Source organism: Panulirus ornatus, chromosome 47, assembly GCF_036320965.1.
Source record: "Panulirus ornatus isolate Po-2019 chromosome 47, ASM3632096v1, whole genome shotgun sequence".
In the NCBI taxonomy this organism is placed as follows: Eukaryota; Metazoa; Arthropoda; class Malacostraca; order Decapoda; family Palinuridae; genus Panulirus; species Panulirus ornatus.
This window is the reverse complement of record NC_092270.1, coordinates 6,234,709-6,261,307: the sequence shown is the minus strand read 5'-3', so window position 1 is coordinate 6,261,307 and position 26,599 is coordinate 6,234,709. Positions and strand designations below refer to the sequence as shown.

Here is a 26,599-nt window from a genome sequence, read left to right as displayed (position 1 = left end):
AGATTCTGAATGCCCTGCTACATTCATATTCAATAACAACTTCTAGTCCTGGGTAATCAAAGCATCATCAGATTTCAAACAAGTATGAAAACATTCTCAGTTGCGTATCATCATTTAAAGACTGAAAGTTTCATATTTCTCCTTTTACTTATAGATTTACAAATTCCTGTATGAGCAATTGTGCAACAAAACAATTTGTCTAATAGTAATATGTCCATCAATTATTCTATAGCATGCAGATCTTAAAACAAAACATTACCTGTTTCTTTAGATAGCCAACCCCAACTGCAAACCCAGCCATGTCCACCTGGAACTTTCTACCTGCTGGCCAGCCATCATAAAATCCAATCACTTTTCCCTAAAAAGAAGGATGTCCTGTGATTTCAAATGTATATTATCTCTCAGTCAAGTTGAAACTTTTTTCAGAGTCAAGTGATAACATTAAATACAGTAATAGAAAGCGTATCCTAAACATCAAAAATTATCAGATGGATAAGAGAAGGAAGTGGAAAAAAATTGTAAGACTTACATCTTTAACAACAGGAGAACTAACAGTATAGTCGCCAATCAAACCAACAGGCCACATTGAAACAATTTCTGTTGATCTCATTTCTTCAAATAGTCGAATATCAACGGCATTGTCATCATCCAAAAAGAAGAGGACACCCTTGTTTTCACCATTTTCACGCACCCACTGCAAGGCAGCTCTACGATTGGAAACACCACGTGGCACATAACGCTCTTTGCGATACACATCTGGCATTGGACTGGCCAGGTGTGTGTAAGGAAGCCCTAGGAATATAAATGAATTATAAAACTAACTTTTACCTTCAAGAAATCAACTTCCTATTTTCAGTTAGATTAGTGAGACTCTAAGAAAGTTTTATAGAAACTATCCTTCCGCACAGCCAGAGATTTTGACCCTAATGCAAGGGCTATAATATTAGCTCCAAACATCAATAATTCAGCCTTAGGACCAGGGTGTTATAGCTCCATTTAAATAACTATGCATAAAAGTAATTCTATGTCAAATGTTAAACACCTGAAACATATATGACACCAAAAACACGATGGTTCTGAAAGTCCTACAACATGACAAATACAATATTTAGCTGAAAAGATTGTTTTAAAGGTTACTAAGTGAAGCCTATATACCAGTTTTCACAGGCTGATGCACATACTGCAAAAGAAGAGAGGTAATATTGTAGATATTTCAGAATGTAATAACAAAGTTCAAATGTACAAAAGTATTAACCATTCATCTAGCTAAAAAAAAACTTAATGGACATCAATGGCTTCATAACTTTTTAGCATCACTTTAACATTGAGCTTCTAGAAGGATATCTTGCTTTGACCAAAAATAAAACTCACCAAGTCTCTGTAGGAGACTTGCTATTGGAGCAGAACATGTAGCACTGTCCTCAGCCACAATCCAATGTATCCTCTGTACCATTGTTAGAGTCTGACCAAGTCTAGTTAGCTCTGCCACCATCTCTGGTCTTCTGTATGTTGGTGTCACCACATAAATTATAGGGGCATTCTCATCTTCAACCTGGCAAAGAATCACTCAAGCTGAATTCACATTTAAATACACATAGAGCACAAACAGAGGTATAAAGTCATCAGACAGCTCTGAATGGCTAACATAAATCAGTCTTGAAGAGATTAATGAAAGAAACTAAAAAAAAAATTGACTTGGGACAATATAGTAGCAAGGTGAGTGACAGCTGAGATGTATTTCTTAATAACTGCAAGAATTAGGGACATGAAAATTATGATGAAGCACAGAAAGTCAGAGATGTATTTCCTTAGAAATGCAAGTAAAAATATGTAAGTGGACTAGGCAAAGTAAGGAAATATACGTGAGATACAAAGTTATGAGGAAGCTGATAAAAAAAGTAAGAGATACAGTGATGACCTGCATAAAGAGCAGATTTGGATAAAATTCATATGGATGGTATGCCAAGAAAAAGGAACAAGGAAAATTAAAGGTAAAGCTGCATGGAAGAAAGAGACAGCAGGTATGTATGAATGCCCATGTGGGTTAATGTACAGATTCTATAGTATGACTTTTGTGTCTAAAGGAGAGATTCTGATATAAATATTCTCCCAAATAGCTAGTACAATGTATGTATGCTATATAAATATCAACCTCTGACACAGCCTTTACCTTTAAGAAACAGTACAAAGCATATCCAATACATCTCAAACTAAGTGGCCCAATGCAGAGAATTCTCCATGCATTCTTATTCTTGCAATAAGCTAAACACTTTTCTGTGCTCTCAATGACAACATCTCTTACTTCATCCTTCAATATTACTCTATACCTTTCTTTCATCCTACTCGTATACCATCTCTTAATCAAGCATAATGCAAAAACTTTTCCTGTCCTGTTCTTCACTATCACTACCATTACTTTTCTGTCATATTTTGATTTCATTACTCTATCCAACATTCTTACCTCATATCCTAAATTTAGGATATTCACTCTAGAATTTGTTTGTCCTTAGCCTATATGGGTACTTCAGTAACCCACTGCATGTTAGTGAAGCTTCTCTGGCTTCATGAAGTACACATTTATACAATGCTGTGCATCACACAATGTAACTAAGTTGTGGCTGACAGAGGCCTCTTATTTAACAACAACCATCTCACCATCAGGCACTCACAAAAGTGTTACTTCACATTTATTGTATCCCTCAAAAAACTACTTCAATCATATTTCACTGTGCTATCATGACTGTATGGTCCATGAATCTGTGAGAATGCACAGAACACCAACAAATTTGGGCATATTTAGCACAACTCTGTTTTTCAACAAGTAAATAAAGATCATTTCAGTGTGCTGCATGAATCAAATAAAGGCATACCACAGACCTTGGAAGCTACAAAAGTCAGAGATCAGCATGAATGGCCATGACACAAATTTAACTGAACTAGGTCTGAGCATTCAAGATTTTCAGATACTAAGAAATTGAAACTCAAGGTTAAGCATGTGTAATGAGACTATAACATACCAAAACCCATGAGATGCAAAACTTTAGAGTAGTGCAAATGAAACACATCTGGCTCTATTTTCTATCATGATGAAAGGAACTAACTGCATTACCAACCTTGCTGATATGTATATATAATTACCTAATCATCACGAATAATGTACAAGTTCTATAATCATAGGACCCCATTTCCTTCCTTCTCTTTACTTTAATGCAACTTTTTACATTTCTGTATACAGTCTGAATTAGCAGTCTCATGACTTAACTCACTCTATTCATCCACCAGTCTACTATCACTGAAATGCTTTTTACATATGGCAAGTTTCTTGCTATGAAATGCTAATGACTGTCTTAACCAATTTCAATGACTTGCTCACTCATGACACTGTCAATTATGTCTCCTCTTGTAGTCTTCTTTCTTCCACCAGGAGATATTTCATTGCTTCTAAAATTGCTCTGTAACTCACCTTCTTCATTTCAGTTAACAACTTTGGTGTCTTCTGTCATATCTTCTTTATTAACCCTTTCACTGTCCTAATATCCACTGTATCCTCCGAGCTGGATATTCCTAAATATACTAAAAAAAAAAATCCGTTCTTTAATTATAATTAATTACAATGTAATTTTCTTATGATAATATAAACCTTAACCTGGTGAAACACTGTTTAAGTGTACTTTGTGTCCTTGAATTAATCTTGCTCTGCTGCCAGGTATATGAGGCACTCAAGAAGAAATATTGTCAGGCATACCCATGGAGACATGTGTGGTATTTTTTGCAAGAATATAGAGTGAAATGTGTGGTATTTTTGGCCATATTTTTCTCACATGTATGTCACACCTTCACAATCTACTACAGAACACAATGGCAAAGATTTTGTAGAGGCCTCTTTGAGATCTCTACCTAAAATAACTAGTGTATGGAAGAAAGTTAGGTTAAAGGATCTGGTAGCAATGAAGGGGCTGTCATTACAAGCATTACTGGCCATATATTTCACCTGTTGCCAACAATGTTGCCAAGATATCAAGGACTATAAAAGCCTCTCTACAGAGGACTGAAAGTAGCTTAAAGGCTCATCTTAAAACTCGTCTGATGAGCTATAGCTAGAAGTAATCCAAAGCTGTTTCATGAAAGGATATGATTCACAATAGACAGAACTTTAGAACTTTAGAATGACAAGCAAGAAAAAGGAAGTAAAACAACTAGCTGTCCTTCCTCACGTATGGAGCAAATCTAGAGAAGGTCCAAGCCCGACTGAGGATTCTCATTCCCAAAAGCAGCCTTAAAAATGCTAAATATGTGTCAGAGTTTATCACTCAAAGAAAAAGGAGGCCTGTGAGGTTGAAGAATAGCCTCTGTCTCTCCCCAAAAGCAGATATGACAAACTCAGGGTTCTTGAATATATCCTCAACAAAATACAGACTAGCTGTCTAACTTCAGTAGGGAGTTGCTAGGTATAAAACATGTTCTGCCTCTAAGGAAAACAGTAGTGGAGAAGAAAAATCTGAGCAACCAAATATCAAGCTCCCTACGAACTAATGGCAACTTACATGATTGAACCTTTTATGCCAAATCCAACTGTCAAAATTCAAAGAGAATGGATGTGTCTTTTAAAATGAAGTCTTCTATGGGCAACTCCTCTGAAGCTACTTCATCGTAAGAAGCCCCCAAGTCAGAGTCCTCAACCGAAAATAACACAGAAGGGACCCATGGACTACATGGACCTGGCATGGGTTTTAGATCCCTAAAAGAGGTCTAAACATATCCTAAGAAGGTAAACACAAGACATACGACATACCAGCATTGTGCATACAGATGTAACCAGGTTTCCTTACAGTGGCAGTTTAAGGGCTTAAGATGGGGCTGAATATCTTTGTAAATATGATGACTAAAACTTTGCAGATGAATAAAACCTGGAACTTATCTAATGAAATGCAACATCAATATATCCTATGTAAAATTTTTGAAAATGAGCTGAAAGTACACTAATACCACAGAATTTGCCTGGAGCCCAAATTCTGGAATGATAAAAAAGCTTAAATTTGGATGTGTTAATTTTTGTTTGAAACAATGCAGTGCATTATCCACCGATGAATGAACTGTGTGGGGAAGTAGGATCCCAGTTATGGTGTTAAAGGTAGGGATCAGCAGCAGAAAAGTCTAATTAGGGGCTTCAATTTTTCCAAAACAATCTTAAAGGTGCGGGTGTGGGATGGATCATGCCACATTCTACAGGATGAATTTGTATCATAGCATCTTGTGGTGGGCAACATTTGCATGAACTATCACTGCAATCCCTTCTTGAGATTAGATTTTATGGTATGGACACAGACATGCCATGACCTCAGCCATAAGGCTGAAGGTAAGCCCTCACGGTGGGTTACAGCACACTGTTTGGTGATAGTTAACACTTGAACAAAGACACCCCCCCCCCCAACCGGTCCCCCACTGCCTTCAAAGTTATGGAGAAGAGAGAAGAAAAAAAAAAGTACCATGACCCCTTCAGCTGTAACTCTGAACCTGACGGTGCACACCTGGAGATGTGTCATGACATATTGTCTACCAGTTGTTTAGACGTGTGTACAGATTTGCATTCTAATCTAACAAATGCTTCCAAAATTATGGAGCAGATATAAAAACATCTTGACCCCTGCTGTGAACAATGACTCCAGCTGTGACCTTGAACTTGACGGTATAATAATGGGATGTGTCATGACCCATCATCTGCATGGGGGTAAAACTTGTACAATATAACAGTGTAACAATTTCCCCTCTCATTCAAACACTAAGGAGTACAAACAAAAAGTACCATGACCCCAAATAAGGAAAACGGAGCTTGAGGAAAGAACCTAGGATGGTGAATAACATTTGTGCAAACTATCTTTCCAATTCCCACTCTGGTTCACAAGATATGGATTGGAAAAAGAATGTGATGGACACATGGACACACAACTACTACAACCACACTCTTTAAGTAGGGTCTTATGAGGCAACTTAAAGAAAAGCAAATATAATCCATGTTAAAACAAACAAACAATGAAAACAAAATCTACCCATTTTGGTACACAACATACAAGCTGTGCTGGTGACTGATCAAACCATTAAAGCAGAAGAGTGCTAAAACTTCAATAAAATCTTAAATGCATAACGATAAATTAAATTTCATAAGTAGCTTATTCACATGTCAGGAATATCCACAAAATAGCGTTTACAGTATATTTCCATACCAATCTCTTCTTCAGGCAGTTCTGTGATACCTTGAACATGAATTCAAAATAATCATTAATATAATCATTACCAAAATACTAATAATATCAATCATCATCAGGAATATTATTATAATTTTCAATAAACATTTGTATGACACACACACAAGCCTTTTGAGGGAAGAAGTTTAATTACTTACAGAAAAAGTTTAACACTTAAAACTAAAAATTCCACTGAATATCCATGAATCTGAATGGTATTAACATTAAAAAGCAATGCAACTTACTGCAAGGTTAACATTCTTCTTCAGCATGGCTGAGCAGAACTTTCGCACTTCTGGCTGTACAGGCTCTCCTGGTGCTCCACCTAACATATGTACAGCCTGGAATATGAAATAAATCTTAATGTTTCTTAACTATCATATATATCACCTTGCTGCATTCTAAGCTGTATTGTATAAAAGTTTCTTCCTCAGAAATTAACAGTTTGCTATTTCTTTCCATCTATCTATCTATCCCTTTATCACTTATGCTTCATTGTCAGTATAATGGGGTCAATCAAATGCATACAGGCATTATTAGATTCCACTTGCATGTGGTTAAACTGCGGGTGAAAAGTCAGCTTCGATGGAAATTTCTTAGTCCAAAGAAATTCATCACTTCCCTGCTACTAGATACAACACAACCTTAAAGTTGCAGAAGCAGAAGGGGTCCTGGTTTATACAATTAAAACAAAAATGAGTACATACTTCATAATATCACACACACATTCTCAACCCATGCCTTATGTATGAAATGAAACATGGGCTTCATATGAAAGTGCTTATTATTCCCTTTACTTTCTAAACTGATTTGTTAAGACCAATACATCCATTCATATCAACTCCATACACATTTCTACACTCTGAGAATATTGAAAAATCCAACAGAAGCAAATGCTCAAGGAATCCGCTTAAGCCTTAAAATGTGACACACTTTAGTCATTGGTATAGAATCATCTGTCACACATATTACCTAAGAAAATGTTGCATTCACAAGTGCAGTCGTAACTTTACCACTCCGCCTAGACAAAACAAAGGTAGACAAAGGATTCATTTTCTAATTTTTCAAACTTTTGCAGGAATATCTTTAATCTTATAAGAATATGTTTTAAGACTTTTTTTTCTGCATGCCAAACGTAGCATTCATAAACAAATCATACACGTCAACACTTTGCAGTAAAACAAAGGTGAATAAAGGATTTCTTTCTTTTTCATACTTCTGTATGCATATCTTTACTTATATATGAATTTTACACTCCTTCATGTCCTTACATACAAAATAATTTAGTCAGTTGTTAAGATTGTTCTGTGTTTTGAGGCATACAGGGGTAGCCAGGATTTCCTGTAGTCATAGCTTTAGGGTTAAGAATTCTGCATGTTGATCAATCATAATGTAAGTAGTCACCACCTTGTTTACAATAAAAATAAAAAAGTGAGAAGGATTAGTATTTCCTCTGCAAAGTACAAATACATCTTTCCCCTAAGATGCACTGGTCCAATATGCATGGTTTCACTTGGGAACATTTAATTTTTTTATACATTTTTCAGAACACATGCAGTGTGTTTCAGTTGTGAGTAATAAATGCAATGACAGGTGCAGCATGTTGTCCATGCCCGGACCATTATCAGGATTTGGGAAAATTATCTTTGACCTTAAAGCTAATTCTGATTCTGGGTCTCTTAATTGTCCCCTTCCTTTAACCTTCAACCATCTATACAATCAACAGTTTCCTCCTGATAAGACACTTCAGTCAATTGTATTTGTTTTCATACTTTATCTGTCATCTGAATTCCACAACCTTGAAGCTACAAGTGCACCATTAAAGTGGTCCCAGGGTAATTTGAATAAAATTCAACTGAAATCATACTTGCAAAGAAAACAATAATCATAAACTAGCCACATGCCTGCCTTAATATCAAGCTGTCCATTACAACCCTAAATATAAATACTGAGGAAAACATACTACTACTTTATTAGCAGTTTTCTTTACTTACAGATCTTATGCACAGATTCTTTTCTTTCCTCTTTTTCTTTCATACATATTCACTCACTCCTGTATCAGCAAAGTAGTCAGAAACAGCGAGACCACACAATACTCAGCAAGCTGCTGCAACACATGATTATTGGGCAGCTGCTAACAACTCAGGGATGGTCTGTTTTGATGACTGTTTCTTTCCTTTCACCTCAAAGCTTTGGAACTCTCTACCCTCTCATGTCTTTCCTAATATCCATGGCCTGGCACATTTTAGAAGACAAGTTTTTCACTTCCTCCAAAATTTGCAAATACTTTGCCTTGGCTCTTGCTCTTCACTTTCATTAATCTTCCTATATTTCAATGAAGGCCCATATGCGAAGTGGACTTCTGTCTGTGACTGGAGCCTCTAAGAGCAAGGTTATCAGGTACAGTAGGGTTGAGGGATAAGTCGATTGGGAGGTAAGTTTGAATGGAGAAAAACTAGAGGAAGTGAAGTGTTTTAGATATCTGGGAGTGGATTTGGCAGTGGATGGAATCATGGAAGTGGAAGTGAGTCACAGGGTGGGGTGGGGGGGGGGGCGAGAAAGTTCTGGGAGCATTGAAAAATGTGTGGAAGGCAAGAACATTTTCTCAGAAAGCAAAAATGGGTATGTTTGAAGGAATAGTGGTTCCAACAATGTTGTATGGTTGCGAGGCGTGGGCTATGGATAGAGTAGTGCGCAGGAGGATGAATGTGCTGGAAATGAGATGTTTGAGGACAATGTGTGGTGTGAGGTGGTTTGATCGAGTGAGTAACGTAAGGGTAAGAGAGATGTGTGGAAATAAAAAGAGCGTGGTTGAGAGAGCAGAAGAGGGTGTTTTGAAGTGGTTTGGGCACATGGAGAGAATGAGTGAGGAAAGATTGACCAAGAGGATATATGTGTCGGAGGTGGAGGGAACGAGGAGAAGAGGGAGACCAAATTGGAGGTGGAAAGATGGAGTGAAAAAGATTTTGTGTGATCGGGGCCTGAACATGCAGGAGGGTGAAAGGAGGGCAAGGAATAGAGTGAATTGGAGCGATGTGGTATACCGGGGTTGACGTGCTGTCAGTGGATTGAATCAAGGCATGTGAAGCGTCTGGGGTAAACCATGGAAAGCTGTGTAGGTGTGTATATTTGCGTGTGTGGACGTATGTATATACATGTGCATGGGGGGGGGGGGGTTGGGCCATTTCTTTCGTCTGTTTCCTTGCGCTACCTCGCAAACGCGGGAGACAGCGACAAAGTATAATAAAATATAAATAATAAGTTGAAATGTATAGGTATGTATATGTGCGTGTGTGGACGTGTATGTATATACATGGGTATGTGGGTGGGTTGGGCCATTCTTTCGTCTGTTTCCTTGTGCTACCTCGCTAACATGGGAGACAGCGTCAAAGTACAAAAGAGAGAGAGAGAGAGAGATACAGAGAGATAGATAGATAGAGATAGAGAGAGAGAGAGAGAGAGAGAGAGAGAGAGAGAGAGAGAGAGAGAGAGAATGTGACTGAGCTAGTCTTGATTCATATGAAGGCAAGTTTCATGTAAAGCATCACTAAATACAAAGTATTTCTAAGACAGCAATCTGTTAATGATATCTCCCTGACAACAAATATGTGACTGAGCTAGTCTCGATTCATATGAAGGCAAATTTCAGGTAAAACATCATGAAATACAAAGTACTTCCAAGACAGTAATCTGTACACTGGTTACGTGTTAATATGTCTGAAAATAAAATCTGATAAAAAAATTAGTTTCATACAGTTCAAGAAATAACAACCATTAAATCCATTATATGTTAAAGAAACATAGGGTTTGATTATTCTATGGATTCTATGGAGAGCTGTGTAATCTTTTAATCGAATGTAATCTTATCTCTAACTGATAGTGCCAGCATCAGACCATCTTGTCTGATAAATAGGTGGGAAGCTAGTCAAAGTCATAAGACTCATAAATAATCATATTCTGTCAAGGTATGTATTTCCCAAACCTATCAAAGAGACGTGAACATTCATGTGACTTTAAACAGTGTTCAAGCAAAACAAACACAACTCATTTTGGTTAAATGTTTCGGCTTTGAGAAAATAATCTTCAACCAAAAGCACAACAGTAGTATCTTAATCACAGGTACCAAGAATTCCCTTTTATCCATTAAAAGTTCTTGCGATGTTGGCCAGGCAGAGTAGTATACATTTAAAAATAAGACAGAAAATTGCTGCTTTGTGATCTGAAAGACATGAAAATCAGTTTGGGTAAATATTTTGATGAACCAGTTCTAATATCAGCTATCTATCTATATCTCTGATGCATGTTCCCTCCAGGAACTCCCATGAATGGAGTAGCCATGGCAACCTTCAATCACCCAAGCTTACATACATCATAAAATATACTTGCAATCTTCTGTAGCTCCTTTTCACTCTAAGCCAACAACAAAGTATTACCCCCACACAGGCTTGTTACTAGCCACCATACCTCATCACCACACTCCATCTCTACACTCCTTTTCTGGAGTTTTGCTTTTATAAAACAAAAGCTATGATATCATATGGACTTGCTTGACACCCAGATATATCCCAAAACTTATGCCCAACATCATCCACTTTTACACATGGATTTGCTATTTGCTCCTATATACATTTTCACACCATTCAACAGATGTCCTCCACCCCATATATCCTTAACACATCCTGTCAAGCATTCTGCTCAATCTGTCATATGCTTTCTCCAGATCCATAAAAGCTACATACAGCTTCTCACCTTTCACTAAATACTTTTCCAGTTGTTCTCACTGCAAATATCGGATCCACACATCCCCAACTTTCCTAAAAACCCTCTTGCTCCTCAATTATTCTGCATTAAGTTATTTTCATCACTCTTGCATATACTTTTTCTGGTATACATAACAGACTTATTCCCCTATAATTTCTAAAAACATCCTTAGCACCTTTTCTTAATAGCACTTAAAAAGCAAAAGTATGCATGACTTTGATTAATCAGTCTTATCAGTTTAAACTTGGCTCTGATGCCCATCCTATTGAAATGATGCTGTCTCTGTTGAGCAGCTATTACCAGCCTAAAATACTTTTACCAGATTTCTTATTACTCTCCATTAGCCTCTAAACCAAGCTGTTTGTAACACATAACCACATCTCATGAGCAAATCAATGTCACCCCTTTCTTAAGATCTGTACTAAATAACCTATCCCGTATTTTGCTAGTACGTAACCCCCTTCTTTCTTTTTATGGGTAAGTCAAAAGCAGGACAAATGGATAACTTGCACAGAATGGCTTTGGAATCTTGAGGATAGATTGAATGTATAACAAGGATGTGAGGAGAATATGTGCAGCAAGATCCAGATTTCAAAACTTTATTCTTAAGAAAAAAGAGATTCCATCCACAACAGAATGGAAATCATTAGGAAGAGGCATGGATGAAAACCATTAAAGATGTTAAAGTAAAACAGAACATAAAGTAAATGATAGGTTGGTCAAGGAGATATATAATAGTAGAGTGGCAGGTTCAAGGAGGAGAGGCAGACTGTGAAAGAGTTGGATAGATGCAATGAGAGAGCTTATTTGAGCTAGGGATACTTCAGATGAAGATAAAAGGTGGATGACTTGGAATGAGATTCATAAGGAAACATTTTTTAGTACATAGGTGGTGTGAATGGAGACATGGTCTCACTTGAATAGTAAATTTGGTGTGCAAAGTAAGAGTAAGATGAGCCTGTGTAAACAAGGAATTCCATGTTCCACTATAACACAGTCAATGAATTTTAGGAATAGACTTAATGATGGCTGACAGATAGACAGAATTTTTTTTGTAAGTTTTGTATTGCTGGTTTAGCAAAGTATTACATCTTCAAAATTAGAGTAAAAATTCATGTAGAAAGGTTCTAATGGCCTGATGTCCTACCATGTCTCTGCCTAATGCATATATGTTACAGACTTAAGGATAAAAACATTTACCCCTATCAATACACTAACAGATACAACTACTTGCCCCAAATTCTATCCCATTTGTCATTATAGGAGATAAGTAATAAGGTTTCTATCATGTAATGTTCTTGAGCTACCCTGCGAACAAGAATGGGTCTACAGACAAACAGACAGATTTAGGGGTGACAACATAATGTCCTGCAACGCTTTAGTAGTGGGGAAACTTAAAGAAGTGGAACCCTAACTGACATGAAGGGGATTATCCAAATGGATCTAAAACTCATGTAATAGTTGATAAATGTGCTGGAACAGCTCCACATCCTTCTATGAATAATTCCCTCCTATAAGAGGTTCCTCATACAGGATAAAGTTGATGCTACCTGTCTAACATCAACAGTATACACCCTACATCTGTGAAATTTGTCAGTTAAATACTTTGAAATTTCTTTGTATTTTCCTTTTCTTTCTTTCAAAGGGATTAAAAATTGGTTGTTATTCCCTAACCTATTTCCTCAACTCTTTAACTCAATTCAATTCAGGTACAACTTTATTCAGATATAAGCACAAATACCTTGTGGTTACCAGTAAAACAATTTTTCTGAGTAGCACCAGAAAACAGATGAAGAATGGCCCATCCACTCACATACACGTATATATACGTAAATGCCAACATACACACATATACATAAATATACATATAAACATATACATACATACACATGTACATATTCATACATGATTGCCTTCATCCATTCTTGTCACTACCTTACCCCACAGGAAACAGCATCGCTACCCCCTGCTTCAGTGAAATAGTATCATTAAAACAGACAAAAAAGGCTACATTCGTTCACAATCAGTCTCTAGCTGTCATGTGTAATGCACCGAAACCACAGCTCCCTATCCACATCCAGGCCCGACAGACCTTTCCATGGCTTACCCTAGACACTTCACATGCTCTGGTACAGTTCATTAACAGCATGTCGAACCAGGCATACGACATCATTCCAATTCACTCTATTCCTTGACGCCTCTCAGCCTCCTGTATGTTCAGGTCCCGATCTCTCAAAATCTTTTCCACCCTATCCTTCCAGCTCCAATTTGGTCTCCTGCTTCTCCTTGTACCCTCCACCTCTGACACATATATCCTCTGTGTCAATCTTTCCTCACTCATTCTCTCCATAGGTCCATACCATTTCAATACACCTTCTGCTCTCTCAACCACACTCTTTTTATTTCCACACATCTCTCTTATCCTTTCATTACTTACTCAATCAAACTACCTCACACTACATATTGTAATCAAACATTTCATTTCCATATATTTTATCATATCTATCATACATAATATCTACTTATATTATTTATGTTTATTATACTTTGTCGCTGTCTCCCACATAGTGAGGTAGCGGAAGGAAACAGATGAAAGAATGGCCCAACTCACCCACATACATATGTATATACATAAACATCCACACACACACATATACATACCTATACATCTCAACATATCCATATATATACACACACAGATATATACATATATTCACATGTACATAATTCATACTTGCTGCCTTTATTCATTCCTGTCGCCACCGTGCCACACATGTTGTATGGTTGTGAGGCATGGGCTATAGATAGAGTTGTGTGGAGGAGGGTGGATGTGCTGGAAATGAGATGCTTGAGAACAATATGTGGTGTGAGGTGGTTTGATCGAGTAAGTAATGAAAGGGTAAGAGAGATGTGTGGTAATAAAAAGAGCGTGGTTGAGAGAGCAGAAGAGGGTGTTTTGAAATGGTTTGGTCACATGGAGAGAATGGGTGAGGAGAGATTGACAAAGAGGATATATATGTCAGAGGTGGAGGGAACAAGGAGATGTGGGAGACCAAATTGGAGGTGGAAAGATGGAGTGGAAAAGATTTTGAGTGATCGGGGCCTGAACAGGCAAGAGGGTGAAAGGCATGCAAGAAATAGAGTAAACTGGAACGATGTGGTATACTGGGGTCAACATACTGTTAATGGATTGAACCAAGGCATGTGAAGCATCTGGGGTAAACTATGGAAAGTTTTGTAGGGCCTGGATGTGGAAAGGGAGCTGTGGTTTCGGTGCATTATACATGACAGCTAGAGAATGAGTGTGAACGAATGTGGCCTTTGTTGTCTTTTCCTACCGCCACGTCACGCACATGCTGGGGGAAAGGGTTGTTATTTCATGTGTGGCGGGGTGGCAACGGGAATGAATAAGGGCAGACAGTATGAATTATGTACATGTGTATATATGTGTGTGTGTGTGTATATATATGTATGCGTTAAGATGTATAGGTATATATGTAGGCATATGTGGACGTGTATGTATATACATGTGTATGTGAGAGGGTTGGGCCATTCTTTTGTATGTTTCCCTGCGCTACTTCGCTAATGTGGGAGACAACAACAAGGTATAATAATAATAATAATAATAATAATAATAATAATAATAATAATATATATATATATATATGAGCGTGAACGAATGTGGCCTTTGTTGTCTTTTCCTAGCGCTACCTCGCACACATGAGGGGGGAGGGGGATGGTATTCCATGTGTGGCGAGGTGGCGATGGGAATGAATAGGGGCAGACAGTGTGAACTGGGCGCATGGGTGTATATGTATGTGTCTGTGTGTATATATATATATATATATATATATATATATATATATATATATATATATATATATATATATATATACATTGAGATGTATAGGTATGTATATTTGCGTGTGTGGACGTGTATGTATATACATGTGTATGGGGGTGGGTTGGGCCATTTCTTTCGTCTGTTTCCTTGCGCTACCTCGCAAACGCGGGAGACAGCGACAGAGCAAAATAAATAAATAATAAATATATATATATATATATATATCAACATAAATTATATAAGATATGTTACCTGTGTGAGAAGGATGTATATAAAGGAGCCCAGGATGACAACAGCCATGACAACTCTCTGCCTTCGGTTCATCCCACTTTCATGGAAGGTTTCCTTCCATATATTTTCCTCTTGCCAATGTCACCACTATGAAACAGCAAATAGGTGAGACATAATTTACTTTTAGTTCTTTAAGATAATCTAATTCTTACCAACAAAGAAAATCAGGTTTTTGTGAAGAAACCAGTATTTGTGTTCATACAATGAGGTATCAGAGAGTCCTGTCCAATGCAAAGAATAAGACAATAGCATATATATGCTCCAACAACATACTCTCTCAGCTATTTTCAATAAAAGTCTTCATAATATGAGTAAGCTATCACAGACTCTGAAAACACAGCCAAGTAAACAATCATTCAGTCATCGTTCATTGATCTGAACAGCTAAATCAGTGGCAATGAATGAAATCATGAAATAAATTAATAAAGAAATACTAGGCCCATGCACACAACACACCATGATGATTGAGTGGCAGTTATGTACATGTCCTTTTTGCTTACAGCAAAAAAAAAAAAAAAAAATCTCTATAAACAAAACTTATTTTCTGCACCGGAAAAGTAATCAAAAGACATATTCAAATCCCAAAAGAAATAAAGATGCACATATGGGAAGGCAGATATATCCTCTCTTACTGTCAAAATACAGTCATGAAACTCTCCTTTTAAATGCTAAGACATTAAACATACACAAATACTATACTTTACTGAATCAATGTTCAATACAGTAATGATATAGCAACAAGGCAAAATAAAAAAAAAATCATGGATACTCTACACTGTTTCTAGGGATAAAAAAAGAATTCACCAAAGGAATGATAAAGAATTTTTTTTTTTTTTTTTTTTTTTTTTTTTCCCAAAAGAAGGAGCAGAGAAGGGGGCCAGGTGAGGATATTCCCTCAAAGGCCCAGTTCTCTGTTCTTAACGCTACCTCGCTAATGCGGGAAATGGCGAATAGTATGAAAGAAGAAGAAGATATATATATATATATATATATATATATATATATATATATATATATATATATATATATATATATATTTTTTTTTTTGCCGGTCTCCCGCGTTTGCGAGGTAGCGCAAGGAAACAGACGAAAGAAATGGCCCAACCCACCCCCATACACATGTATATACATACGTCCACACATGCAAATATACATACCTACACAGCTTTCCATGGTTTACCCCAGACGCTTCACATGCCTTGATTCAAACCACTGACAGCACGTCAACCCCGGTATACCACATCGCTCCAATTCACTCTATTCCTTGCACTCCTTTCACCCTCCTGCATGCGCAGGCCCCGATCACACAAAATCTTTTTCACTCCATCTTTCCACCTCCAATTTGGTCTCCCTCTTCTCCTCGTTCCCTCCACCTCCGACACATATATTCTCTTGGTCAATCTTTCCTCACTCATTCTCTCCATGTGCCCGAACCATTTCAAAACACCCTCTTCTGCTCTCTCAACCACGCTCTTTTTATTTCCACACATCTCTCTTACCCTTACGTTACTTACTCGATCAAACCACCTCACACCACACATTGTCCTTAAACATCTCATTTCCAGCACATCCATCCTCCTGCGCACAACTCTATCCATAGCTCACGCCTCGCAACCATACAACATTGTTGGAACCACTATTCCTTCAAATATACTACATCGAGGATGTAAGGCATGTGTACGTGTAGGAAGAGAGGAAAGTGATTGGTTCTCAGTGAATGTAGGTTTGCGGCAGGGGTGTGTGATGTCTCCATGGTTGTTTAATTTGTTTATGGATGGGGTTGTTAGGGAGGTGAATGCAAGAGTTTTGGAAAGAGGGGCAAGTATGAAGTCTGTTGGGGATGAGAGAGCTTGGGAAGTGAGTCAGTTGTTGTTCGCTGATGATACAGCGCTGGTGGCTGATTCCTGTGAGAAACTGCAGAAGCTGGTGACTGAGTTTGGTAAAGTGTGTGAAAGAAGAAAGTTATGAGTAAATGTGAATAAGAGCAAGGTTATTAGGTACAGTAGGGTTGAGGGTCAAGTCAATTGGGAGGTGAGTTTGAATGGAGAAAAACTGGAGGAAGTGAAGTGTTTTAGATATCTGGGAGTGGATCTGGCGGCGGATGGAACCATGGAAGCGGAAGTGGATCATAGGGTGGGGGAGGGGGCGAAAATTCTGGGAGCCTTGAAGAATGTGTGGAAGTCGATAACATTATCTCGGAAAGCAAAATATATATATATATATATATATATATATATATATATATATATATATATATATATATATATATATATATATATATCGTGTTTATGTGACAATTATCAGTGGCAGATTGTATTTACAGATTGTGTTATGCAGCATAATACTGTGACAAAACATTAAAATGCTTTAATTAGTGATTATAATCATTGGTGACGTCTAAACACAAATGATATTTTAACTGGTTACTCCATCTCTTCTCCCTGCCTTCAAGACAGGTTTAAATGCACTCAACATCTATACCACTTATGTCGGTGATAAATCAGAAATAAGCATTAAGAAGTCAAAACTACAATAACCTTTACCATCATCAGATTAGAGGGTGTGAAAAAAATTTAAAAAATTACATACAAAAACTAATATACTGTTGATTTAAACATAAGTTTTATTTGTTGGTTGTGTTTCCTACAGTAATACTGTATTTCACTTTACTGCGATACTTAATCTGCTTTAATATCAGCGGTATTTGGTGATAATCTTTAGTTTTTAGAATTCAGGGATACCACAGATTCTACAGTTAACAAGTTCATAAAATTAAGGTACTTTTTTATCGGTAAACTACTTCGATAATGCCATCTAGTCTTATTCTACTTTCCAAATACATTCTAAAAATATTCTATCAATTCCACAATCAATAAAGCCACAGCAATAAAGTAACCAAAAATCATTCCATTAAGCTCTCCTGGTCTTTGGCCATTAACCACTGAAAATATAACAAATCCATGAGATATTCTATAAAAATTCACAGCTCAGCCAATGGATGACTCAACAAGTCATGGTACAAAATCACACTTTTAGCACAAAACTTCCCTTGACTAACAGCATTCATAGAGCCATAGGGGCAATGACATGCCCAAATCTCGAGTAAATCAGCACGTTGTTCATCACACTAACACAGTGGGCCTAGCTGTGTGGGAAGCAGCCATGTCTTTGCAGCATCCACAATATCACTATGTCCAATCGGCATTGGGGTTAGGGCAAACCACACGTCAAATACTAAAATAAAAAAAATACCTGACATTCCTAAGGTGTCAACATCAACACTTTTCTTATCAATAGCGAACGAGGATGGTTGGGTGTGCTGGGGATGTTAAAAAGGGCAGGTCCTAATCAGATTTAACATTAGTACACTTACGACTAGCTAGTTATACTGCAAGCCGACCCTTACCACCATCCCCCGGACCATATTACGGGCCGAGTATATTCCTCTTGTTCAGGTGAGTTCAGGAACACCTAACCTCGTACATGAATCTTGTACGCTCTTCTCATGGTCAGCACTTATGACCTTAAAATGGTGAAGCACAAGTGATGAATGTTTCATATGAATGAACACAAGAGGAGCTCAAATGTTTACTTATGATTGGCACACTTGGGTTCCAAGGGGTACGTACAGCAACACACCTTATTTTAAGGGATGTCAAAATTAAAAAATATTGATATATATATATATATATATATATATATATATATATATATATATATATATATATATATATACGCAGAGAGAGAGAGAGAGAGAGAGAGAGAGAGAGAGAGAGAGAGAGAGAGAGAGAGAGAGAGAGAGAGAGAGAGAGAGAGAGAGAGAGAGAGAGAGAGAGTATTTACTGAGGCAAATTGAAAGGCTACCTCAGTGGGAATCATTACAGAGATTATATTTGACTAACAGCATCAAGTCCATCTTCAATCTTTATGGGATGCAAGAAGTACACATAGCCTCTAAAATCCTGTTTTAAACAATTTTGGTTCATCTTCGCCACCAAGCACATTTCATGGTATCAATCTTGGGTTCATCTGAGTTCGCTCATAACCATTGACCTGGCCTTTAAGATATATTGTGCTGTTATTCAATGCAGGTTTTATTTTACGTAATTTCACAATAAAAAAAAAAGGCATCTCCAGCCTTTTCTCTGAACTCTCACATATCATTGTCAAGGATCTTTTGGTTATGGCAATGGGGTTCTTGCAAATCTAATTATCCTGATGCTTTCATTTAGTAAAGTTTTTCTTTCACTTCAGTGACTGCCGTGACACGGGTTAAACATGCCCTAATGAAGGACCATTTCGAGGGGGAGGGGGGGGGGGGGGAAATATGAGAGCAAAAAGGGAGTAGGAATTGATCCGAGCTCCGTAAGCGTTTGCTGACTTCATTTTCAAAGGCAGGAAGGTTAGAGGAAGAGGAGGAAAAAGTGAAAGGAGGAAGAGGAGGAAAAAGTGAAAGGAGGAAGAGAATTCCACAGCTTAGTTGCACTAGAGAAGGTAGTAACCGTAGTATCACAACGGCCAATCCTCAAGTAGTCGATCCCAACAGAACTGTGGGAAGCAGCAGCCACACGAGCTTGCCTTCGAGGCGAGAAAACATAAAAAGAGACAGTTCACGTGAACCGTGGCCATAAATATCCTTGTAGAACAGATAAAGAAAGCGGTATTGTGCCGCACGGAAAGGGATGGTTCATAAGAAGTAACGTTAATCGAATTATCAAGATGGAAGGCTTTCGATTCCAATATGGTTCTGGTTGTCTGAGAGATGGGGAAATGGCCACTCCAGATGTGCGGTGAGCACTAAGATGAGTATAAGCCCTTTAGATAGGAAATAGCAGCTCACAAGAAAAATAATTACGGCATCTATACAAATCTTCAACTTTTGGAAAGCAGACTTTGTAATGTAGATAGAACGGAGGAAGTAGCTATGCTCAAGTTTTGTTACTAGGAAAAGAGAAACCAATATCCCTTATAAAGATATTGGGAGAAATTGCCGTTTAGTACTGTTAGATTCTGCACAGGAAATACACCCTGGTACGAAAAAAAAGAACACACATAATATATATATATATATATATATATATATATATATATATATATATATATATCAGTCCAGTCCTCTGTTCTTAACGCAACCTCGCTAACGCGGGAGATGGCGAGTAGTATGAAAGAAAGAAAGATATATATATCAGGGAAAGAATGCTGAAGTACATTAAGTGTAATCATCAGCATAAATGAATAGGGTCGGAAGACAAAATAATTTACAGTGAGAAGAATGAATAGACAGCAGGACAGAGCCCTGAGGAACACCACTATTGATTCAAGACAGGAGGGGGAAGTCCACCCATCCATGATTACTGCAGTACGAACGATATGTATAAGGGAACAGAGAGAAGCAGGAAAACCAAAGAAGTTCAGTATAACTTATCATGCATCTTGCCCCGTTTATAGTATAGAGTTCATGTTCATTTTGACCTTTCTTGATCGGTGATATGTTCTATTCCCTGGATATTGTGTGTAAAATATCTGAATTATTTCCAAGGATGACAGGGGTCTCTTTTTCGACTGTTTCCGGCCTAATATTTTCATCCGGTCGTGAACAATACTCTAAAGTTCATTTCTCAGACATGTACACCGAACAATCTCATTATCAGCTTTCTGTAACTCGCAGAGGAAAGTAAAAACGAAAGTAGGATAGAACGATACTTTAGGCAGTGGTTATGAGATACTGGCACTGCCTCTGAGGAGGAGTGCCACTCCCATGGCCCTACTACTGCTATTCCAAGGCCGGGAAAACCCATATATATATATATATATATATATATATATATATATATATATATATATATATATATATATATATATATATATATTCTACATCTTTCCTTGATCCTCTACGTACATAAGCCGTAAATGAAATAGTGTATAACATGGAGAAGGTGGAGGTTGCTATACTTGGTCGAGACGATGGCCCTGAAATACTACTGCTATTGACACCAGGGAGGGCCTTCGACTGCTCAGGGTACGCCCCTCCACGGGGAAAGAGTGTGGGGTTAACTCACTTGGCTCTGAGGAGTTGCAGAAGCTCCTGGCCAGCAGGAGACCCAGGTCACTGTCGGGTGCGCACCAAGGAAGCACCGACCGACCGGACACAGACAGAGACTGCGGAAATTGGACAACGTCACATATTCGTAAAGTTACCGTTCATGCTCCTCGCCAAGGTAGATCTACAAGGGGGACAAGGTACAAGCAGAAACTTGAGCATATGAAACAGATGATGGCTATAGATGGAAGGCACGGGTGGACCGAGAGATCGATATACAGTGACATATATATGCACGCTTGCTCCAGTATATAAATACCCTCTCACATCAATTAAACAATATGATGATCAACTAATGCTTATAGCACATATCGTTCAATTGGAAGAATTTCTCGTCCCGCGATCTTCGAAATGACCCTTTACTTGATCACTACCTTTCAATTTTGTGAGGAATCTAAACTGAAATGGGTGGAGCAATATCATGATAGGCCTAAACTATAGAATTACCTACATACACAGAACACACAGTCTAAGCGAGGTGGTCTGGGCTCAATAATACTGAGAGAGAGAGAGAGAGAGAGAGAGAGAGAGAGAGAGAGAGAGAGAGAGAGAGAGAGAGAGAGAGAGAGAGAGAGAGAGAGAGAGAGAGAGAGAGAGAGAGAGTCGACTTATCTTTTAAACTAAGGGCCGTGTCCCCGTTCTTCTTAAATCTTTGCAATACCCTGAACTGACGTGATTTCTAAATTCTCAGCAAAAGGTATTTTGCTCCTGTTAGTACAGTACATGTGATTTCAGGTGTTGCATAAATTCGCTGCTTGCAGCGTCATATTCGCTCTACCTTTTTTAAGTCTCTACCATACGTAACATGGGACACGGAAAAATTGGTAACCTAATTCAAATCAACATGCTCTATAAAATCAGGTAAATAAACAACTACAATGTAAAAAGCCTTCCACATTTTACTCAGGTAAAAAATCTTTGCGAAACTAGGTTCGCCCACGTTGTGGTTATCAGTTGGAGACTGGTTAATGGCTGTCTGCACCATCATCACGACCAGCCTGGTAGTGGGAGACCATAGCCATCATCACGACCAGCCTGGTAGTTGGAGACCATAGCCATCATCACGACCAGCCTGGTAGTGGGAGACCATAGCCACCATCACGACCAGCCTGGTAGTGGGAGACCATAGCCATCATCACGACCAGCCTGGTAGTGGGAGACCATAGCCATCATCACGACCAGCCTGGTAGTGGGAGACCATAGCCACCATCACGACCAGCCTGGTAGTGGGAGACCATAGCCATCATCACGACCAGCCTGGTAGTGGGAGAGCATAGCCATCATCACGACCAGCCTGGTAGTGGGACAGTATATCCATCAATACCAACCCAGTCGTGGGACAGTATAACCATCATAACTATCCTAATTGTTGGACGATATACTCACAACCATCATATATGATCATTTTCGTCAAAGAAATTCTCACACCAAAGGAATACTATCATTTCCTTGGCTACTAGAAGCAGCGTAACCTTTATAGCCTGCAGGAACTCCTAGAAAAGGGATCCTTGGACTCTTTCAAGAAAGATGGCCTGGGCAATCATAAATAAATATAAATATGGGTTATATAGTTCACATGTTTTAGGAACTGTAGATGTTCATATGATCTTGGAAACGCCAGTAAAAGGACAACATTCTGAAATAAATACATGAAACAAAGAAGATGTGTTTCCCTCATCCCCAAGTCTTACCACTGCGGAAGCAGGCGAGGTGGACACTATCTAGCCATGTAGTAAGTATACATGGTATACATTTCTGGTGTGGTAAGTATGTATAAGCTGGGTATCATGGGTCGATGTGCTTAGCCTTCCAATATGATGTCAAGTAGGGACGCAACACCCACAGAACATATACCAGATGTAAGCAGCTTACATGCGATACACCGAGTACTGCAGCTTTAACTGTCTAGAAAATTCGTATTCATGAAGTAAACAGCATTCATACTAGCTGAACTTTGACTGTGTCACTTCGCTGCTTATAACTCCTTTCATCAGCAATGAAGACTGAAATGCCACACCGTTCACGACGATGGTCTAAATGACACGAGCGCCATGTATTTTGAAATGTGGACTATGATCGCATCTCCATACAAAATTCAAGTCGAAATGGACATGGTCTACTTTTCTCCGTTGTTGTACCCACACTTGTGTGTTCCATTAAAATCACCTAATGTTTCTTTTTTCGCGTTAATGAATAAAAAACAATAATCATTAAGCGGCAGGGCAGAGCCCATTCTCTTTCCTATCCTTGCCTGTCACTGAAGAGATGGTGTTCGATTCCACTTTGTGGAGGCGAGGTTGTAAGACCCAACTGGATATAAATGAGTCTGAGTTCTGCTACTATGGAGTACTTTACATAAAGTCCAAACAAATCTCATCTTCAATGGGGCAGATTTACAGATCTTTTTCTCTTTCGTACTGGGATAGGCAGAGGTGTTCATTGGGTCAAATATCGTACCACTATCTTAAAAGACATCATGATGATATGTGACGCAAAGAAATCATTTGAAAAGCATGGCATGGGATGGCCTCACATTGAAAGTATGGCATATGATAAATTGGTCCATATTATATCAAGGAGTATAGTTGCACAGACGGTGGCAGCTTCTATTGTGGGCTCAGTGGAGCTGATGCTGAAGGTGACGATGCAGCATACTGCACTTATATACAAGTCGAAACATAATGGGGCACTGAGCTCTCCCCTGCTTTTCAAGGTGGGATCGGGAGAGGGGTTATGAAGAGTGCCCCCCCCCCCCCCCAACATGCCGCAGCATTGAGTTGAATGTACAAAGAGTCAGACGGCGGAGGAGGTGGATAGATTCAGAGCCTAAGTATATTTCAGATGAAGATGCTAACGGAATGATTTAAGGATCACTTGCAATGAAAATCTGTGTACAAAGGGGTTACCAAAAAGAGAAGGGAGCCATACTACTGAACTGGTCTACAGAGTGAAATAGTATGAACCACTTTTAGAATTTTGGAAGTCAGTGTTTCACTTGAACACACTGGTACGGGTTAAGAATGTGTATTAGTGAATTTAAAGGATTATATTATATACTCAATATAACCTAACGAACTAGTAGTTAATTAATATACGTAGAATATGCGATACTCTCATTATCATTTTAGCTATCGAGTTATGCAAAGACCTTTATTTAGTGTACTAACAGATTAATTGTCTGTTTTATAAATATCAAAATAGTGAAATTACCACAGTGCATGAATTTCAACATCATTTGTACGATTTCGGTGCAATTAGTGTAGTTTTAGACATTAATGTATATGTAAACAATACATTTTCATCTTTCATATTAGGAAGACTATAACTTAAATTGTTACATAAATTCTAATATCATTCCGTATTAAAATGAAATAATTGAAATTTCAAAATATATACAGAGTAGCATTTGATATAAATTCTAATAGCGTGTGGAGATTTAGCACATTATCAAAATTTACAGTTGTACGACCTGCAGCCAAGTCAACATGGTTCCCTCCACAGTGGCGTCAAACGTGGGTACTATGTCGGAAATATTGTTTGCCCAACGCCTTGCCGACAATCAGAAAAAAATAAGAGACAGAGCCCTTAAGAAACTAAAGAAATACTTGTTGGTTAGGTCAAGCTCAGGACAAGGTAAGATGCACCTGACTATGAATCGAGTGTATGGTGCTTAACAGTTCCGTGTAGTAGTTATTTCCCCATCTTCCCAGTTCTTCATCCCTACTTAATCTCCTGCTATACTCAGGAGATATGACAGCTTACACAATATATACAATGGGCAAAGAATGTGTATTACCACATATCTATAGATCCTTTACCTTTTCCGTCATTAGCTTAGTCTGTTTTTCGTTTCCCCCATCCCAAGTTTTCATCGAAAAGTACTAAAAGTACCAAAAAAGAAGTTCAACTTATAATTTGATTTGACATGATACGAAGACATGAAATAAAATGAAAAAAAAATTGGATACCAACTCCTATTATTGTTTCCTTTATAATAATAGCTTGTGAACCTGATTAGCGGCTAGTTTTTATCATGTATCTGTCTTGATATTCATCTCCATCACCACTTCCTTATAACTGCATCGTATTTCTTTTCACATAACTGCATATTTATGTTTGTGGTTATGAGATTCGTGGATGCCACTTTAGCAGTTTTCGGTTGCATGCTATGAGAAGGGCTCTTCTGCCATGATTGTCTTGTAACTAATAGCTTTGAAATTTCTTTGGCCGAATTACTATTACTGTTGACATTTTGTACCTACTTATGGGTCATAGCTACAAAAGGAGATTTGAAACTGGGGAGGAAATTGCATCATGTAATATATATTGTACATCAACAGGACTCTACTCAACGGTACTACATATTTGTGTTGAAATGAAAAGGTTTAAGAAATAGAGTGTCATGAATAATCTGATATTTTGTACAGAGATGGAAAGTAGCCCTGGGAATGTGAATGTGTTCATTAATTTGCCATGTGATTTTGTGTAAGTTGATAGAGGTGAGGGTTCTGAAGATCAGCAAAAATGTGGGGCTGATTAATGTAAAAGTATGTGAAACATATCAATACATTAACTGAACATATGAAAATCTCACCTAACTTCCCATAGTATCTGCTCTATAGTTAATTTTTGTTATCATTTGAAATATAGGTGACCTATGATCTATGTAGAACATTGATTTATGTAATTATTAAGTAAAATTTGTATGCCAAAATCATTGTATTTTCAGGATTTTCTGATGATGATGCTCTTAAGTTGTGGAAGGGCTTGTTCTACTGCATGTACATGGCAGACAAACCTCTCGTACAGGTAATTATTCTTATGTTTTCACAGGATTTGACTGTTTGATTGTCTTTACTCACCATATTTTAGTTCAAGTTCTTGATTTGAATAAATTTCTGTGTTCTTGTGAAAGTAATATAAAGCTCTATTAATAAAATTAGGTATGAAACCTTTTAATTGAACATGAATGATGGAAGGTTTTGAGCTCCTGTATAATTTCTTTTGGAGGGTTAAATGGAGAGGGCAAGTTCCTACCACAAGATTTTTGTCAAAAGGCAGGACTAGTATTTGAGAAGGAGAAAGAGAAAGAATCTCCTCACTTGTGCCTACAGTCAGATTAAGTTTTGTGACAGCTAGTGCAGTGTCCACTGCATATGTGGCTTGTTTAACAGTACTGAAATTCTTTACCATCATGCCCATTGTATAATTGTCAGTTTTGGGATCATTTGGAACCAGTTTAGCCATTTTCTTTAATTCCTTTTAATTTGTTGCCTTTCATTATCACATAAAATTCTTTACATCTTTCTGGACTATATCATTGAAGTTCTTATTGTCTTTCATTGTAGCTCTTATCTTCAA

General features: G+C 37.9%; 2 protein-coding genes across 6 annotated transcripts in view; one reads left to right on the top strand and one right to left on the bottom strand.

The window, feature by feature from the left end:
* LOC139763480 (galactosylgalactosylxylosylprotein 3-beta-glucuronosyltransferase S-like) overlaps positions 1-26,599 on the bottom strand; it is a 99,322-nt gene that overhangs the window by 9,086 nt on the left and 63,637 nt on the right. The window contains exons 1-6 of one of the 3 annotated variants that reach the window (XM_071689575.1): positions 18,545-18,764; positions 15,100-15,225; positions 6,488-6,583; positions 1,372-1,552; positions 530-792; positions 260-358 (exon numbers count right to left, since the gene is read on the bottom strand). In XM_071689575.1, the coding sequence (XP_071545676.1) occupies positions 260-358; positions 530-792; positions 1,372-1,552; positions 6,488-6,583; positions 15,100-15,171 (711 nt within the window). In that variant the 5' untranslated portion in view covers positions 15,172-15,225; positions 18,545-18,764. Of the gene's footprint in view, positions 1-259; positions 359-529; positions 793-1,371; positions 1,553-6,487; positions 6,584-15,099; positions 15,226-18,544; positions 18,765-26,599 lie in introns of those variants that run through there. The other 2 variants (XM_071689576.1, XM_071689577.1) reach the window with 2 other exon arrangements.
* Positions 24,695-26,599, top strand: part of Nnp-1 (Ribosomal RNA processing protein 1 homolog Nnp-1) — a 28,413-nt gene continuing 26,508 nt past the window's right edge. Inside the window, exons 1-2 of one of the 3 annotated variants that reach the window (XM_071689572.1) lie at positions 24,695-24,871; positions 25,968-26,047. In XM_071689572.1, coding sequence (XP_071545673.1) covers positions 24,724-24,871; positions 25,968-26,047 — 228 coding nt within the window. In that variant the 5' untranslated portion in view covers positions 24,695-24,723. The remainder of the gene's footprint in view (positions 24,872-25,967; positions 26,048-26,599) is intronic. The other 2 variants (XM_071689573.1, XM_071689574.1) reach the window with 2 other exon arrangements.